Source organism: Barbus barbus (assembly GCF_936440315.1).
Source record: "Barbus barbus genome assembly, chromosome: 3".
NCBI lineage: Eukaryota > Metazoa > Chordata > Actinopteri > Cypriniformes > Cyprinidae > Barbus > Barbus barbus.
In genome coordinates this window covers 9,078,353-9,095,793 of record NC_136731.1, presented here as the reverse complement: position 1 = coordinate 9,095,793, position 17,441 = coordinate 9,078,353, and the positions used below count along the sequence as shown (strand labels likewise).

General features: G+C 39.6%; 1 protein-coding gene across 6 annotated transcripts in view; it reads left to right on the top strand.

Annotated features, from left to right (window-relative positions):
- Positions 1-231: 231 nt before the first annotated feature.
- Positions 232-17,441, top strand: part of LOC306855043 (protein NLRC3-like) — a gene marked incomplete at its 3' end in the record, with an annotated part of 35,023 nt that continues 17,813 nt past the window's right edge. For 2 of the 6 annotated variants that reach the window (XM_079393442.1, XM_079393445.1), the window contains exons 1-4: positions 232-523; positions 1,551-1,679; positions 3,375-3,491; positions 10,667-12,529. In XM_079393442.1, coding sequence (XP_079249568.1) covers positions 1,564-1,679; positions 3,375-3,491; positions 10,667-12,529 — 2,096 coding nt within the window. In that variant the 5' untranslated portion in view covers positions 232-523; positions 1,551-1,563. Of the gene's footprint in view, positions 524-1,550; positions 1,680-3,374; positions 3,492-10,666; positions 12,534-15,847; positions 15,928-17,441 lie in introns of those variants that run through there. The other 4 variants (XM_079393446.1, XM_079393447.1, XM_079393444.1 and 1 more) reach the window with 4 other exon arrangements.

The following is a 17,441-nucleotide window of genomic DNA, read 5'->3' as shown; positions in this document are numbered from 1 at the left end:
CACTTACTTTGTTCAAATATAATTATTGCTTTTATGCATTTTTTATGATTTTTTAATAATGAAAAACAGTTAATAACTTCATTGTAACACTGTACTATGTGAACTGAACAGTGACGCGTGAACTGAATTTGGTGAAAGTACAGTGTGTTACAGTGAAGTTATTGAGTATTTTATTAGTAATATGTTTGGCACTTTGCAGACGGTCCCTTCGGTCTCTCAGACTCCAGCAGTGAGATCAGTGTATTTTGTTCAGAGAAGAGGAAGAGGAAGTTTTGAGGAAAACTGGCTTAGCTCGTTTACTAGATCACTACGAAAGAAAAGAGGCGTTATTTCTGAAGTAAAATCGTTTTGCTTCTGAGTTATTGATCCGGAAAAGTCCAATCTGTGAATATCTTGCCAACTTTCCCGAACTTTCTCCAGAGGGACTTTCCCAAAGCCACAGAAAACTATGAGAGTTCAGAATTCCGGTAGAACCGAGAAGACGCCGGAAGTTAAAAACCTTCACGAAGGATCATATTTGACGGTAAGTTCAGCGATCAGGTTTATTTAATATCTTGTTATATGATGTTCTGTGTATTTATAAGATCGGAACTCTGCTGTTGTTCACTGAAAAGAACAGAAACTGACGCTCATGAAATGAATCGAAAGTGAAAGTAAATATAACGGAACCGCACAGATACCACAGAAACCCTTAGATTTTACCATGGTATTGAGCTCCTGTGTGTGCTTTTACCTCTGCTTGTCATCATCTCATTATGTGATGGATCATTTCAATAAGAGTATCTTAGGAGGGCAAACATACATTAAAAGATAACAATAACATGTTTGCATAAGCGTGCAGAACTGAACATTTTCCGATATTAAATATCGCTCAGTTTGTCTTTCTCTCTCACTCTGTCTCTTTCCAGTTCTGATACTGAATCATGACATATATATGAATCTCTTCATGCAGTTATTCAGAGCCTCTGTTAGTTCAGTTTAATCATCATCACATGACAAGAGATGAACTGAAACACAATCAGTACTGATTCAGAATTAATTAACATGAGTTGTGTTATTAATAGTTTTGCTGATCTTGTTTGTTTGCTGGAAACTCATTGTGGAGGAAGAGCAGCTATCACACATTTGAGAAATATAATGGGCTGCATGTCTGAGATTTGAGGGGTTTTCAGCAGCGCTTCAACAATGAAACATCAGCTCTGAAAATAATCCTCATCAGATGTCATGATCAGTTAGTTGATATGTGTTACAGCAGCAGAAACACATCAAGCTCTGAACAGATTGATGCTTTTCTCCTGCTGCTGAAGTCAAATATGTTCAGTAAGACACAAGAGCATCAGTGAGCTCAGATACTGACGATGGTCATGAGGATCACTCTTCAGATCTTCTTCACTACAGTCAGTAAAGCATCACTTTATGGATTCAGAAGAAAAGGATCCTGCTGCAGCTCCACATTCTCTTCAATCTCATTGTGTGTGTAGCGTTAAGATTTACTTCAATAATAATCACAATATTATGTGTCATTTGTTCTCTTATGTTTCCATATGCAGGTGTGAAGTCATTATGGAGAACAGAGAGAGATCTTCATCTCCTGATCACAGCTGTGTGTCTCTGAAGAGTGATAGATCCATGGGTCTTCCTCCTAATTTCAGTGATGATCCAATAACCTCTGACCCCAGGTGAGATATAATAAATTCAGATTAGGGGTGGGCGATATGGCAAAAATATCATATCACAATTTGTTTTTTTTTAAATATTATGATTTTATCACGATTCTTTGTCATGTTGGTTTTACTGTTTTGTCTGCACAGTACAGCCAAACTAATTTCCCTATTATATTATAAAGATAAAGCCTTTCAAGGTAACAAAATATAAAGAAGAATGGTGGATATTTAGGCCAAAGTGGGCGAAGATAACAATCTTTGTCATTATTTTATTTGTTATTAAAGAATACGAAGAAAGATACACATTACAAATACACATAATATACAAATAAAATAAACAGTGCTTTATTCTCAGGTACAATTAGGCATATTTAGCAATATAACAATTAAACTCTATATAGATTGATTCCTATTAAAGCAACTGTATTATTTTCAGTCAAGAGTAGTGAGTTATTGTTTTTCTTTGCGTTTTGTTGCTTTAACATTAAAGAATAACAATTCTGTCATAGTGTTTTATATTTATACCATCATTTATTCACTCAAAATTAGTTTTAAACCTGAATGAGTTTCTTTCTTCTGCTGAACATAAATGCTATTTTGAAGAACGTGGAAAACCAAACAGTTGCTGGTTCACAGTGACTTCAATAGTAGGGATTTTTTCCCTACTATTGAACTGTTATGTCTGTGGTTTTCTGTTTCTCCTGTGAACTAGTTTTCTGTTTAATTAGTCATTCAGTTCACCTGTTGTCTTAATTATCTCATTAGTTTCCTTTGTTTGGCTCATGCTTTATAAGTCCTCAGTTTTCGTCCGTTCTCGTCTATGTTATGTTGATATAATTGCCTGTCTTTTGGATTTACTTCTTAAAATACATTTTTATTGATCTCCATCATCTTCCTGTGGTTGTGCCTCATCAACCCCTCACACAAAGTCAATGTGGACCAGCAACTGTTTGGTTACCCACGTTCTTCAAAATATCATCGTCTGTGTTCAGCACTAGAAATAAATTAATACAGGTTTGGGACAACATGTGAGAGAGTAAATAATGACAGAAATTAAATTTGTGGGTGAACTATCCCTTTAATGATAGTCGACAGCATGTTTAGTACTGTCCCTTTAAGACCTGTATGCAGGTAATATACAGAAACGCATCCATTTGTTTCGGCTGTTTACTTTCATTTTAGACATAACCAACTGAGTTTATATGTAAACCTTGTGTGTTTTGACAGTATTACTTCAAAAGATAACTTAGATGAAACACACAAATAATGTACTTTTGTGATTGTGAATAAGTGCAGTGTCTCGTGAGTGTAACTCTACCGCTGAGTTAACACTGATGTGAATGTATGTGGCGCTGCACAATACATAGAGACAGCAGTGGCTCGGTTGAGCACTAGAAGCATTGCCCGTGTTAAACAGGTGTTAGAGACAACAGCTTTATCATCAATTGAGTAGCAGGCAGAACTAAAGCTTTAGTAACACTTTAAAGCCTTTGTGTAATGCATTGTAAAGGGTTATTAAAGGTATAATGCGTTATAATTTTTAATAATGTGCACTGTAATATATTTTATCTTGTTGTAAATAATTATAACTAAATTTAAAACGCATAGTGTAGCAATGCTTTGATAAGTCTTATAATGTGTTAAGTGTGGTTACAGTTATTCATGAGATTGTACAATGTATTATAAGCTAATGCTTATCAATATCTCCAGGAGGAGAAAGAGACAGAGATCTTCATCTCCAGAACCCAGCTGTGTGTCTCTGAAAAGTGACGGGTCAATGCGTCTTCCTCCAACATTCAGTAATGATCCAGTGACCTCTGACCCCAGGTGAGATACAATTCAGTATTAGACACAACAGACTGACTTGTAAGAAATTAAACAGCAGGCAGAACTAAAGAAGGAGTTATTTCTGTGTGTTTTCTCAGTATCTCCAGAAGGAGAAAGAGACAGAGACCTCAAAAACAAACTGAATTCACACAGAGAGATGAAATTTGTAATCGGGCTGCAACAAATGTTTGTTTTGATGATTAATTTGTTGAGCTTTTCTCAGTGAATCAGATGAAAAATCCAAATAACAAAATGAATATGAATTATTAAAGATGTAGTTTAGTACATTTAAATTTTAATCCACTAAACCAAGGCCACATCCTGCCCAATGTTGTCCTCCAAATAATGTGTAATATACAGCCTATGAAAACTAATTTTGGGGCGGTTTCCTGAACAGGGTTTAAGTCCTAGATTAAAATAAATGTTAGAGCTGTCTAAACTGAAAAAAGCTTGCACTGACATATCTTAAAATACATTATTGCATTATTGGTCTTAACATGCACACAAGTAATGCTTTTTTGTAAGGCATGTTTGTAGAAACTACTTAAATGTCCTAATTTAACAAAGGCCTAGTCCTGGTTTAATCTTATCCCTATCCGTTAAACCGCCCCATAGAGAATTAATCTATGTAGTCTACGTAGTCTCTAAAAAAACCATTAAAATACAAACATTACATTCCAAACCAAAAAAAAAAAAAACCCCAACTGACCATTTTAAAGCAGAAGCTAAAATGAATTAAAAATGATGATAAACGAGAGTCACGTGACCTGTGAGTACGATGGCAGCTTAGTTTTGTGCCTCCGCCAACCCCACTCATATTCATCGATAATTTCACTCTATTTAACAAATTGTTTGGCCATTCTTTTATCACTTTGTATTTGGCAACAACGGTATGTCCTCACGTCAAGCGAAATCGGCCGGCAGGCAAGTAAGTCGTGAACAAACGCATGAAGCGGATAAGATGGAGGAGTCTCTTGCCGCCATGATCGCATCAGCCATGGAGAAGCAACAGTCGTTTATTGAAGCACAGTTTAAAACTCTTCAAGACAGACTGGACAACATTCAGAAGGAGCTTTCCAGCTGTTCTAGCGGCGTAAGAGAATTACGTGATAGATATTCCATCCTGAGCGGCCAAGTTAGTAAAACGGAGAACAACTTTGAGAAATGTACCACGAAAATGGTGACCTAACGTTACGAGGAAAAACTGGCTGACTTAGAAGATCGGAGCCGGCAGGATAACGTTCGCATTATGAACTTACCGGAAGGTGTAGAAGATGTGAATCTCATGTCTTACATCTCGGATTCTCTACCAGTATGGTTTCATTCGTTGACCGGTGTGAAGGTGGAGATTATGAGAGTTCGTCGCATCGGCCCTCCCAACAGCACAAGCAGGCCGCGAACGGTCATTATGAAGATGCTGCGCTACACTGACCGGGATCAAATCCTCAGGGCGTCTAGGAAATCGCCAGTCAAAGTCGACGGAAAAGACATCCGATTTTCTGCTGATTACAGTGCATTTACCATGAATCGTCGCCGCGCATTCATTGAGGTTACCAACGAGGCACAGAAAATGGGCTTTCAGACTTTCTTGCTGTATCCTGCACAACTCAAACTTACTCGAGGATCGACACAACACATCTTCAAGTCCCCTTTGGAGGTTGAGGACTTTGAGTGGAGTGGACACGCAAGTGAGTGAAGAACGATAATGTGACATTTCTTAAAGTATTTTTTTCTTTTCTGAATGTTGGTACTGGTATTCTCCAGTAAGCGTAAATGGAGTAACGTCAACATCTGATTTATATTATTGGCCTATTTGGAAATGTTTTTGTTGTACTCATTAGGACTCTGTTAACATGAGTGGGTGAGTGGTACTATCGAGTCTGCTGCCCTTCTCGGGGTCACGTTGTCCATTAGCTGGGCACTGGTCACCCATTTGTTTTCTTTTATTATTATTATTTAGGTTTTTTGTATTCACTAGAAGTGTTTCTTCTAAAAGTTCTCAAGTTTTTGTGGGAAATTGGGTGTCCAAGGGGGTAGTGGCGACCAGGGTGGGTGGGTATTTTTCCCTCTGTATTACTAGGTGTAGGGATGCGCGGTATACCGATACTGGAAAAATACCGGTATAAATTATATTTCAAACGGTACGATATCATAATTTTGCTCAATTCGGTATTTCATACGCTGCTGTTGCAACATGCACCTGTAGGTGGCAGTGCTTCCCAAATTGCTGCGCAACTGGTAAATGTGACAACAGAACAACGCAATGGATCAAACAGATTAAACTCAGCGCACCCAAAATTAATAAATAAAGAGAACAGTAGAAGTGAAATATGGCATTACTTTGGATATAAAACAGATGACAAAGGTGAAGGAACTGACCTTACTGCACCTGTATGCAAGCGTTGCTATAGGCCTAAATCATGTTGCCACAGGAACACATCAAATCTTTTTTTAGGCATTTGTCGCTTGCTCATCCTGATCTTTTCAGAGAATTAAGAGATGGACAGGTGAGTGCATCATTCATAAATTCAGATTTGATTTGACCTTGTATTTACATCTGATCAACGCACATTCAGATGTAATACAGTAAGCGCAAATGTGCATGTGAGACACGCTAGAATCAATGAAGTTTTGGTCATGTAATACATGCACTTGCATTTAAATCAAATTTTAATTGGATATGAATTGAGCAAGAGTTTTGCTATATTAATTTTAGTATCAATGATAAGAAGGGCATGTTTCTGACGCGCTGCCGACCACTAATATGAAGCAAGTGAGAGAGTGAGATTTATATTTAATGCTTTTTCTTTGGTTGAGTCTGAAAACGATCTGAGAGAGAGAAATAATAACATGATTTTGAATATTACTTTGACTGTTAGAATAACACTTTACAATAAAGCAACATTTGTTGCATCAATTGCACAACTTCAGTGCTATTTATTTTTCTTCAAACTTCTTCAAAATGAAACCTATGTTTCCGGTAGGTTTTTTTTTGGAGACATTGAGTTTGCACTGTGTATTTGCACTGAAAAGATAAGATTTGAATATATTTTCATCTTATTACTTCAGTTAGCCTATTTTTTTTTTCTCCAACATCAAAATGTAACCTATGTTCCCTTTAGGTTTTTTGTTACAGTTTGATACAAAGGAATTAACATATGAATCTGTTTTTATTATTATTATTAATGATATATTTTTTAATTCACTTATCTTTTGAGGCTGGTTATTTGTCACCTATGGTATCGATTTAGTATCAATACCGAGGTACTACATTCTGGTATCGTACCGAAGCCAAAATTATGGTATCGAGCCATCCCTAACTAGGTGTTCTTTGAAGAGTAATTTTATTACTTTATGCTTGTTGATTTGTTTGTTAATGTTATTTTACAGTGATAATATATGGCATTGGAAAACCTTCATATAATTTCCTGGAATGTGAATGGATTGAATGGCCCCATTAAGCGCACTGCCTGCCTTGATTACTTGCATAGACATCAGGTTGACCTAGCTTTCATTCAAGAATCACATTTGAGGAAACCAGATGTCCAAAGGTTTTCTAATAAGTTTTATTATGTAGCTGCATCATCCTCATTGAATAGTAAATCACGTGGCACACTTCTGGTGTTAAAAAGGAAGCTTTGTCTTAATATTTTAGAAAAGTATAGCTGTGAGGATGGTAGAGTATCATACATCAAAGCATGTATAGCGGGTCATAATTTTGCATTTATTTCAATTTATGCCCCATCTCAGTTTGATCCAAATTTTTTCCCTGCTCTCACTAAAACTTTATTGCAGATTCAGGATTGTTTTCTTATTCTTGGTGCCGATATGAATGCGGTAGTGGATGTATCTCTTGATCGCTCATGTTCCCACAACCTCCCAACTCAGTCTTTATCATCTGCCGATCTATGTAAATTTATATCTGATTTAAGTTTAATTGATGTATATGGCATTCTTCACCCCTCAGCAAGGCAGTATACTTTTTACTCTTCTAGACATAAAAGTTATTCTAGACTTGACTATATTTTTATTTCTAATTCTTCATATTCAGAAATACATAGTGGTGTAATAAGTCCATGCCCTTTATCTGATCACAGTGTTGTGTCAGCTAAAATTTAATTTGCGTCTGCACCAATTAAGGCATCTCGCTGGCGTTTTAATGTCCCACTGTTACAGAATAAAGATTTCTGTGCAATGCTCAAAGAGAAACTAAGATGGTTTATAGAGGTGAACACAGGTTCGGTCAATGATCCTCGCTTTCTCTGGGATGCTATAAAGGGTTGCATTCTTCTATTTCTTTTGCATCCCATCTTAACAAGTCTAGATTAAATACAATATGTAGTCTGGAGACAAGATTGAATAGGTTAGAACGTCTTCAGCAGACCTCACACACTGAGAATGTTCAACAAGAAATAAATGTGTTACGCACAGAACTTAACTCCTTGTTACGGTGCAGAGGAAGTCACCGGGTTGGGATGGAATACCTCCTGAACTATACCTTGTTTTCTGGGATGAACTGGGACAGCCGTTGTTAAATATGATTCTTCACTCTGTTTGTAAGGGTTCTTTCAATAATAGTGATAATATGGCCATTATTACTCTGTTGCCGAAGGCTGACAAAGATTTAACTCGGTGTGGAAATCATAGGCCATTGTCTCTTCTAAACAGTAATGTTAAACTGTATGCCAAAGTTTTAGCTTCCCGTTTAGACACTTTTATGACTAAACTGGTGCACAATGATCAAACCGGTTTCATCAGATCACGACTGGCAGCAGATAATGTCCGTCGTTTATTGCATATCATACATGCGTACGAAAGTACGAGTACGAAAGGTGTAGTGTCTTCATTGTATTTGTTGTTTTTGGAGGCCTCCTATAAGCCATTACCGATTTTGGACATCTGGTACAGAGATTTATATGGATACGGACACAGAAGACAGCACTGATGATATCTGTTGGGATTCAATATGGGCCAATTTTAAACTTGTTTCAAAAAATCCTAATCATCAATTAATTCACTACAAAATGGTTCATAGGATGTATCTTACTCCTAGAAAACAATATTTAATGAAGCTTTCTTTATCTTGTAATTTCTGCTCAGGAAACTCTGTAGGCACTTATAGACACATGTTTTGGGATTGCCCTGAAGTTAAGCATTTCTGGAAACGGGTATCTAAGAATCTGAAGGACATACTGGAAGTCGATATGTCATGCTGTCCTAAGCTTTTGATTTTAAATGACTCATTTACATTTATTCATTTAGCTGACACTTTTATCCAAAGCGACTTACAATTGCTATATATGTCAGAGGTTGCACGCCTCTGGAGCAACTAGGGGTTAAGTGTCTTGCTCAGGGACACATTGGCGTCTCACAGTGGATTCGAACCCGGGTCTCTCACACCAAAGGCATGTGTCTTATCCACTGCGCCATCACCACCCGGCTCATCTTTCAGTTTCTCTCTGTCTCAGAAAAAAATTGTTATTCTCTGGATTAACTGCAGCTAAGAAAATGCTTGCCCTACGTTGGCAACCTCCACATTCTTTAGCTTGGTCACATTGGATGTATTCCTTCCTGGACATTGCAAACATGGAGCTATCAGTGGCTAGGATGCATGGTGCCACTCAAAAAACTATTTCAGCTTGGATAGGGGCAATATCTCAAATTAAAGACTTGTTAAAGTGACATGATTAAAATGTCTTTACACTGTATTTGCTTTGTGAAGTTTTTGTAATAATTTTTGTTAGACTATTTGTGATTGTACCTATTATACCTTTGATTTTTGTGATGCAGAGGGAGTGAAGGTTTTTTTTTAATTTTGGATGGTCGCCTGGGGTGGGTGGGTTGTATGTCATCTAAACGAGGAAAATTTAGTGTGTTGCACTTTGTTCTTATTGATATGTCTGTTATTTTTTTCGGTAACATTTAATAAAAAATTGATCATAAAAAAAAAATTGATAAACAAAAGCGAAAGCATGAGGTAGGCTATAGTGTTGTCAGAAGTACCGACGTCTGAAATTGAAGGAAGTGACGATACCAGCATTTTGAGCTGTAGAGCAGACTCTTAAACACCTCTGATTGGCCATTGTGTTCAGTTGCTCAACAGATATATCTGTGATTGTCTACGGTGATCATCGCTTGACGCTCTTCACTAAGCACTTACACAGATACACACAGGAGCATTTGAAAGTCACGTTGATCAGCGGATCTGTCTATGAGCAGATATATAAGGGATCCACTGATAGACACGGCTTTCAAACGCTTCTGTGTGTATCTGTGTACGTGCTTAGTGAAGTGCGTCAAGCAATGATCACATATTTTTTATTTCAGTACCGATGACAGTACTTTTGGCAACACTAGTATGCAGTGAGAAAAACACACAATCACTCATCTGAACACTGTAATTATTGCATATTTCCACAGTATCCCTGCTTTCATAAAAATGTGAATACTTGTGTTACAATGTACAACTTTTAACCTACACAATTTCTATTATGAAATATTTGAGTAAAATGTATACTTTATTCAGACTATTTTTTTTTTCTTCAAAATATTTAGTTTATGCATCAGCACTCATTCATATTGTCAGGTAATGCTAAATGGAAATATGCTAACGTTGGAAATCCTTACTAACATTTACAGTTAACTATATAGCTGTAAGTTATGCACTGAGGAAAACACGTCTCAGTGGCATTAAACAGCATAACGCAAAAATCATAATCCTTTTGATTGAAGCATTTTATAATTAAAATGCTCATGTTTCGGGCATCTTGAGTCATGCTCCTTTCCCGCAGAAGCTTACTCTGTGTCCTCTGCTATCTTCCATATGTGTTTTGTCCATAGTAATGTGTTATTCACTATTGTAAAGCCACATGACTGAGAGATGGTTTCTGTGCACAGCTCACAGACACGACTAATCAATAATCACTTTCATCTTTAGTTATTTTCATTATGTTATTATGCATTTTATTAATTAGATGTACCAGCTCTGCTTGAAATAAATCAAACCACAGACAAAACTACAACTGTAAATTGTTTCTTTGTGTTTTCTCAGTATTTGGAGTCAGAGAGATGCAAAAAGTGTTGATCTGAAACTGAAATGAAACTCATTAATTGCATAGAAAATACAAGATTGACAACATTGTGTTGGAGATTATTAAATCTGTGCACTTTTTTAGTTTCAGCTGTCATGATCAAAATGGAGACCAGGAGCCTCCTCAGCCAGTGAATGATGAACTACAGAGAGTCAAAGAGCAGCTCAAAACCAGCATGAAGAACAAGTATGAGAGATTATTTGAGGGACTGAAACTCCAGGAGAATGAAAGCCTCCTGAACAGGATCTACACACAGCTCTACATCATAGAGGGAGAGAGTGAAGGAGTGAATGAAGAACATGAGGTTTTACAGATGGAGAAAACAGCCAGAACACAACACTCACAAGACACTCCAATCAACTGCAATGACATCTTTAAAGCCTCAGCTGAACCAGGATGTGAGGAGAAAGACCAGATCAAGACTGTTCTTACTAAAGGCATCGCTGGAATCGGAAAAACCGTCTCTGTGCAGAAGTTCATTCTGGACTGGGCCGAGGGAAAAGCCAATCAGGATGTAGATTTGATGTTTGTGCTTCCATTTCGAGAGCTGAACTTGATCCGAGATCATCAGTACAGTCTTCACAGACTTCTGCTGGACTTTCATCCTGAACTTCAAGATCTGCACTCAAAGATTTATGAGGAGTGTAAAGTTGTGTTCATCTTTGATGGTCTGGATGAAAGCAGAATCACACTGATGTTTTCAGACGCTCAGAAAGTTTGTGATGTGACTGAGACTTCATCAGTGGGTGCGTTGATGTCAAAGCTCATGAAAGGAGAGCTGCTTCCCTCTGCTCTCATCTGGATCACCTCCAGACCAGCAGCAGCCAATCAGATCCCCTCCAAATACATCAACCGTCTGACAGAAATTCAGGGATTCACTGAGCCTCAGAAGGAGGAATATTTCAGGAAGAGAATCAGTGACCAGCATCAAGCCAGCAGAATCATCTCACACATCAGAAGAGCAAGAAGCCTCCACATCATGTGCCACATCCCTGTCTTCTGCTGGATCTCATCCACTGTGCTTCAGAAGCTCCTGGAAGAAGATCTGAGTGCAGAAATCCCACAAACTCTGACTGAAATGTACATCCACTTCCTGCTGATTCAGATCAACATGAGGAACCAGAAGTATGAAGAGAGAGATCCAGAGGAACTCCTGCAGTCCAACAGAGAAGTGATTGTGAAACTTGCTGAAGTGGCTTTCAAACAGCTGATGAAGGGCAATGTGGTGTTCTATGAGAAGGACCTGATTGAGAGCGGCATAGACGTCACTGACGCCTCAGTGTATTCTGGGATTTGCACTGAGATCTTTAAGGAGGAATCTGTGATTCATCAGAGGAAAGTCTACAGCTTCATTCATCTGAGCGTTCAGGAGTTTCTCGCTGCTTTCTACCTGTTTTACTGCTATTTAACAAAGAACATGGAGCTACTGTATGACTTTTACACTTTTTATAAAGTCTCTCTGTATAATCTACTAACATCAGCAGTAGATAAAGCTCTTGAGAGTAAGAATGGACGTCTGGATCTGTTCCTGCGGTTCCTGCTGGGCGTCTCACTGGAGTCCAATCAGAGACTCTTACAGGATCTACTGACACACACAGAGAACAGCTCTGAGACCATCAGAGAAACCACACAGTACATTAAAATGAAGATCAAAAATGATGATGTTGATGATTATTTTAAACATCCTCCTCTCTCTGCTGGTGAATCCATCAATCTGTTCCTCTGTCTGCTGGAAGTGAAAGATCAGACTCTGTCCAGAGAGATTCAGGAGTTTGTGAAATCAAACAAACACTCAGAGAAACTCTCTCCTGCTCACTGCTCAACAATCTCCTACATGCTTCAGATGTCAGAGGAGCCGCTGGATGAGCTGAACCCCATGAAATTCAACACATCAGCTGAGGGGAGAAGAAGACTGATACCAGCTGTGATCAACTGCAGAAAAGCTCTGTGAGTGTTTCATCATTAACTAAACTATCATATTTAATAATGAATCTGACACCTTTATAATAAATGTTCCTGAATGAGAGATTTTCTCCTAAATAACAGGCCAGAATCTTAAAGGAGTCTCGACAGGTCTTTTTAATGCAGTAGATAATGAGTAATTGATCATAAATGCTTAATATTCCAGCTGTTTGACTGCTGTTACAGTGAACTATTACAGTGAAGGCAGTGCTTGAAGTGTTTACTCTTTACTGTACAGCACTAGCCAGTATTTTACATTATTATACATTTAAAGAGGTATGCATTATGCCATAAAATAAATAAAACTATAGAAAAAGTGGATTACTGTGAAATGGGATTATTATGAGTGATAAAGGTCTAGTTTTTTTAACTCATGCTCGCACTTGTCCTGCTCCACTACACCGTTGTCGAGTGAAAGGAGAGTTTTATAATGACACGCATTTATACAAGACTTTATTGAAAATGAAGAACAGCTCGTTCTGCGTGTCATACGTCATTACGCTATTTCTGCATCATTGCACATGCGCAGTCCTTTCAGTTTCAGTTTTCAATCTGATCGAGTGTTTACATGCACTCTCGATCGTATTAGAAAAGAATAAACCATCCCCTCTAATCCGATCAATTTCATTCTGATCGAGCTCAATCGGATTGTGTTTACATGAAGGCTTTTCAGTCTGAGCCGTCAATCTGATTACAAACAGATTATTTGGTTGCATGTAAATGTAGTCAGTGTGATATAGTTTCGCACGTATGTGAAGTGAACAGAATTCGGTGTTCTGCAGCTCGTGCATCTGTGTGGCTCTCACTGTGTCTACACCGGACACAAGCGGCGGAGAGAGACGTGACAAAATACAATAAAACCCATTATAATCAGTGCTGCTGTCTTCACTGGATGCGGCGCGACACGACAAATCCTGACAGTAAACTGATGCCTCGCTCCATTTATGAAGTTCAGATTATTTGCAGCGCTCTCTTTGTCGCGTTCATTCATTCATTCAGTAACGAAGTAACATGCTGTAGTTATGAATGGGTTATTAATCACTGACTCTCAGATTCGTTCACTAATGAAACACTGCTGTTGCTTGGAGAAGCACACCAGATGATACGGATTTCATTGGAACTATTATTAATTTGTTGCAAAACAGAACAAACATGACACTATGATGTTTAACATGTAGGCTGCATTTTAAATGTTCACTTAATATCACCTTTTTTGTTGAACTGTTGTAAAAAATAGTCATATTTGCCATTGTTTGGATATTCAGGGAAATGTGAATTCTTGCTCGTATCTTAAATGTAGCAAATTAGCTCAAAGTAAGATGAACATAATTTATCATAACGGGTTGTTATCAATTATATATTCATCTTCAGGAATTAACTGTAGCATTAACAGTACTATAAAATTATTTGTTCGTCCGCAGTACGGACAGTTTCAATCGTCTATTGACTTGAAGGAAAATTATTTCTCGGGTCACGAAAAATAATTTCCTCATTAATACAATCGCTCATATAGCATATGTAACGAAACCGGAACGTTAAAGTGACCTCGTTTCTGTGAGCTGCAGACACAGACAACCAAGTGTGAATACATATGGATGTTTATTAAACTACTCTACGGGGTACATGTAACATTGAACTAAACACAAACATACACACATTAAACACAGATGCCAACGCAAGGAAGGCATGGAGAGAGAGAGAGAGAGAGAGAGAGAGAGAGCTGACACAACCTGTTAGAACCATCAAAGAATCACATCACCTTAATCAAAAGGGGTCGAAGCCTAGAAGCGCATCTAACATCCAACAAGCGGTTACTTGCACTGGTTTGTTGATGCTGAGTAAAGTGTCCTGCATTTGTAATGCGTTTCTTAATTCTTGATGAATTCCTTTAGGAGTGAAAGCTTCGTCATTTCAACCACGGGTTGATTGGTCCGGTTAAATCGCCAAAGTTACTGAGCTCAAAGCTCCCATGAGCTCGAACTTCCCCCGAAGGGGAGTCGCTAAGTTTCTACTGTGATTGTGTGTCTCTAGGGCACCAAAGGTAGAGAGAAGAACAAGTCTTTTGGGTGTGGGAGAAGTTTTATCTGACCAAGTTACACCCATTTCTGGTCAGTTCGACCAGTAACAACGCGCATAGTTTCGGCGGGAGAGTGTTCCTTTGTCTCACTTGACACCTCATTTGCATGTTTTATGACTTCTGCTGAATCAGTGTAATTCTTCCCACAGTACTGTAGGAATATTATGATGCATTTCACGAGGTCACTGTGTCCATCATTGTTTGAGAAATGAAGAGCAGATCATTTTGATATCAAGAAAGAAGCATCTAGCATATATTAAACCAGAGATACATTCATACCCTGAATATATGCATTTAGGGTCTAACTAATACAAGTAAAGGGTTGTAAGTAGGTTAATATAATAGGGGAATATACATACAACACACACATTTATAACTGCTTAATTATAGCCTAAATAAAGCAAATGTCTTTGTGTGTGTGTGATGTGTATTTGAAATTGTGGAGACCACTGGTCTAGTCAGGCCTGGTACCGAGGGTCATTTAGTTCTCTTGGAATGTGTTTGAAGTCCGATGGAGAGAACAGATCGTCAGTTCTGCTTAGCATCTGACAGTGGGGAGACAACCACTGGCAATTAAGCAGCCATATAAATGTAGAATGTGAGGCCAGGTCTGTGACTTATTTAGCTAATGTCAGAGGCTAAAAGGGGCCTCTAAGACATAAAACCACAATGACAATCAAGGATCATAAGCAGACGCTACATAAACATGAAATCAATAACTCTCACAGAGTGTGTCTGTATCGAAGAGAGTTTAAATCGATCTCAAGGTACAGTCCGTGTCAATATTTGCTCTTCATGCTATTAAGTGAAGATCTACTTTAAAGATACATTGAACAGCAGCACGGTTTGCTAAAGCAGCATATTCAGCAGGCATCCTATCTGTAGCGTCTGCGTATGCTCACTGATGGTTGATTGCACTTGGTTGTAAGTGACCCTTTGACATCGGCATACCAATGACTGATCTGGCCTCATAATTTACATTTATATGGGTGCTAAATTGCCAATGGTCTTTCCCCACTATCAAAAGACACTAAGCAGGTCACCTCTCTGGTCTCCCTATCAAACACATTCCGAAAAGGAGTGAATAACCCCCCCGTGCCAGGCACCAACGGCCTGACTAGACCAGTGGTCTCCACAATTTCAAATACACATCACACATAAAGACATTTGCTTTATTTAGGCTATAATAAAGCAGTTATAAATGTATCTGGTATATGTTGTTACAGGGGTGACGAGACGTGAGGATCCATTTGCAAAGCTTTATTATAGGACATGGTCATACAGGCAGGGTCGGGAGACAGCAAACTGGTATGGCCAAGGCAAGAGACAAGAGTAATCCTTGGACAAGCGTGGGTCGACGATCGGCGTACAATATCCAGACAGGGCAAGGCAGAGAGAATAAACCAGGAACACGAGCAGGGATCAGAACACAGGAAACCGAACTAGGAAAACGCTTTGTAGAGTAGACAGGCTAGCAATACTCGGCCGTGAGCAAGAGCAAGGCTTAAATAGTGAGTGGTAGTGATGAGAAATGGTAATCAGGTGTGGGCGAGATAGTGAACAGCTGTGCGTGTCGTTAGTGCAATGGATTGTGGGAAATGGAGTCCAGTGTGTTGTGAGTGAAAAAGTCAATGTGGTGAACGGGTGACCTCTAGTGGTGGTTGACCGGGAGAGCATGGACCAGATTTGTGACATAGCCGCCCGCCCCCCCCCCCAAGGAGCGGCTTCCAGATGCTCCTATATAGTCCAGGAGGGCGGTGGAGCGGAGGCGGACCAGGGGGAGGGAACGGAGGGCCAGGTCCGTGAGGAAGTGGGAAGACCGGGGACTGAGGCAGAACAGGTGGAGCAGACGGGACCGGAGCCCACCAGGGCGGAACAGGCGAGACCAGGGCCCACCAGGGTGGAACAGGCGAGACCAGGGCGGAGCAGGCGAGACCAGGGCAGAGCAGAAGACCACCACGGCGGGGCAGATGACCAGACCGGAGCAGAGGACCGCCACGGCAGAGCAGATGACCACCAGACCCGAGCATAAGACCACCACGGCGGGACAGACAACCACCAGACCCGAGCAGAAGACCACCATGGCAGGGCAGAGGACCACCACAGGGAGGCAGACAGGGCAGGAACCCATAACAGAGACTGGGATCTGGGGAGAACAAGGACAGACAACACTGAGAGAGCAGAGACAGACAACACAGAGTCCTTGTTGCAGGGCAGGACAGGACCAAAGTGCACCTGGGCGAAGCAGGAGACCCCCAGAACCAGACAGTTGACCACCACCACTGAGCAGACAAAGCCGGAGCCCACCAATGTGGCGTAGACTGGGTAGAGAATCTCCCCGGTAGAGTGGACTGGTCAGGAAGCCAGGGCAGGATCAGGGATCTGGGGAGAGCAGAGACAGACACCACAGGGAGAACAGAGACAGACATTTACATTTAATCATTTGGCAGACGCTTTTATCCAAAGCGACTTACAATTGGGGAATACAAAAAGCGATTCATCTTGAAGAGGCAGTCAGACAGAGGAAGTGTTTGTAACACCAAGTCTCAGTCATTGTTCAAATAAGTACAAGCTAGTAGGTGGAGAGAAAGATAGAGGGAAAGTATTTTTTTTTTTGAGTTTAGGATGAAGTCAAGTGCTGCCGAAAGAGATGAGTTTTCAGTTGTTGCTTGAAGGTTGCCAGGGATCCGGCGTTCCGGATAGGGGTGGGAAGATTATTCCACCAGCCAGGAATGGTGAACGAGAATGTTCTGGAGAGTGATTTTGAGCCTCTCTGTGATGGTACCACAAGGCGTCGCTCACTAGCAGATCTCAAACTTC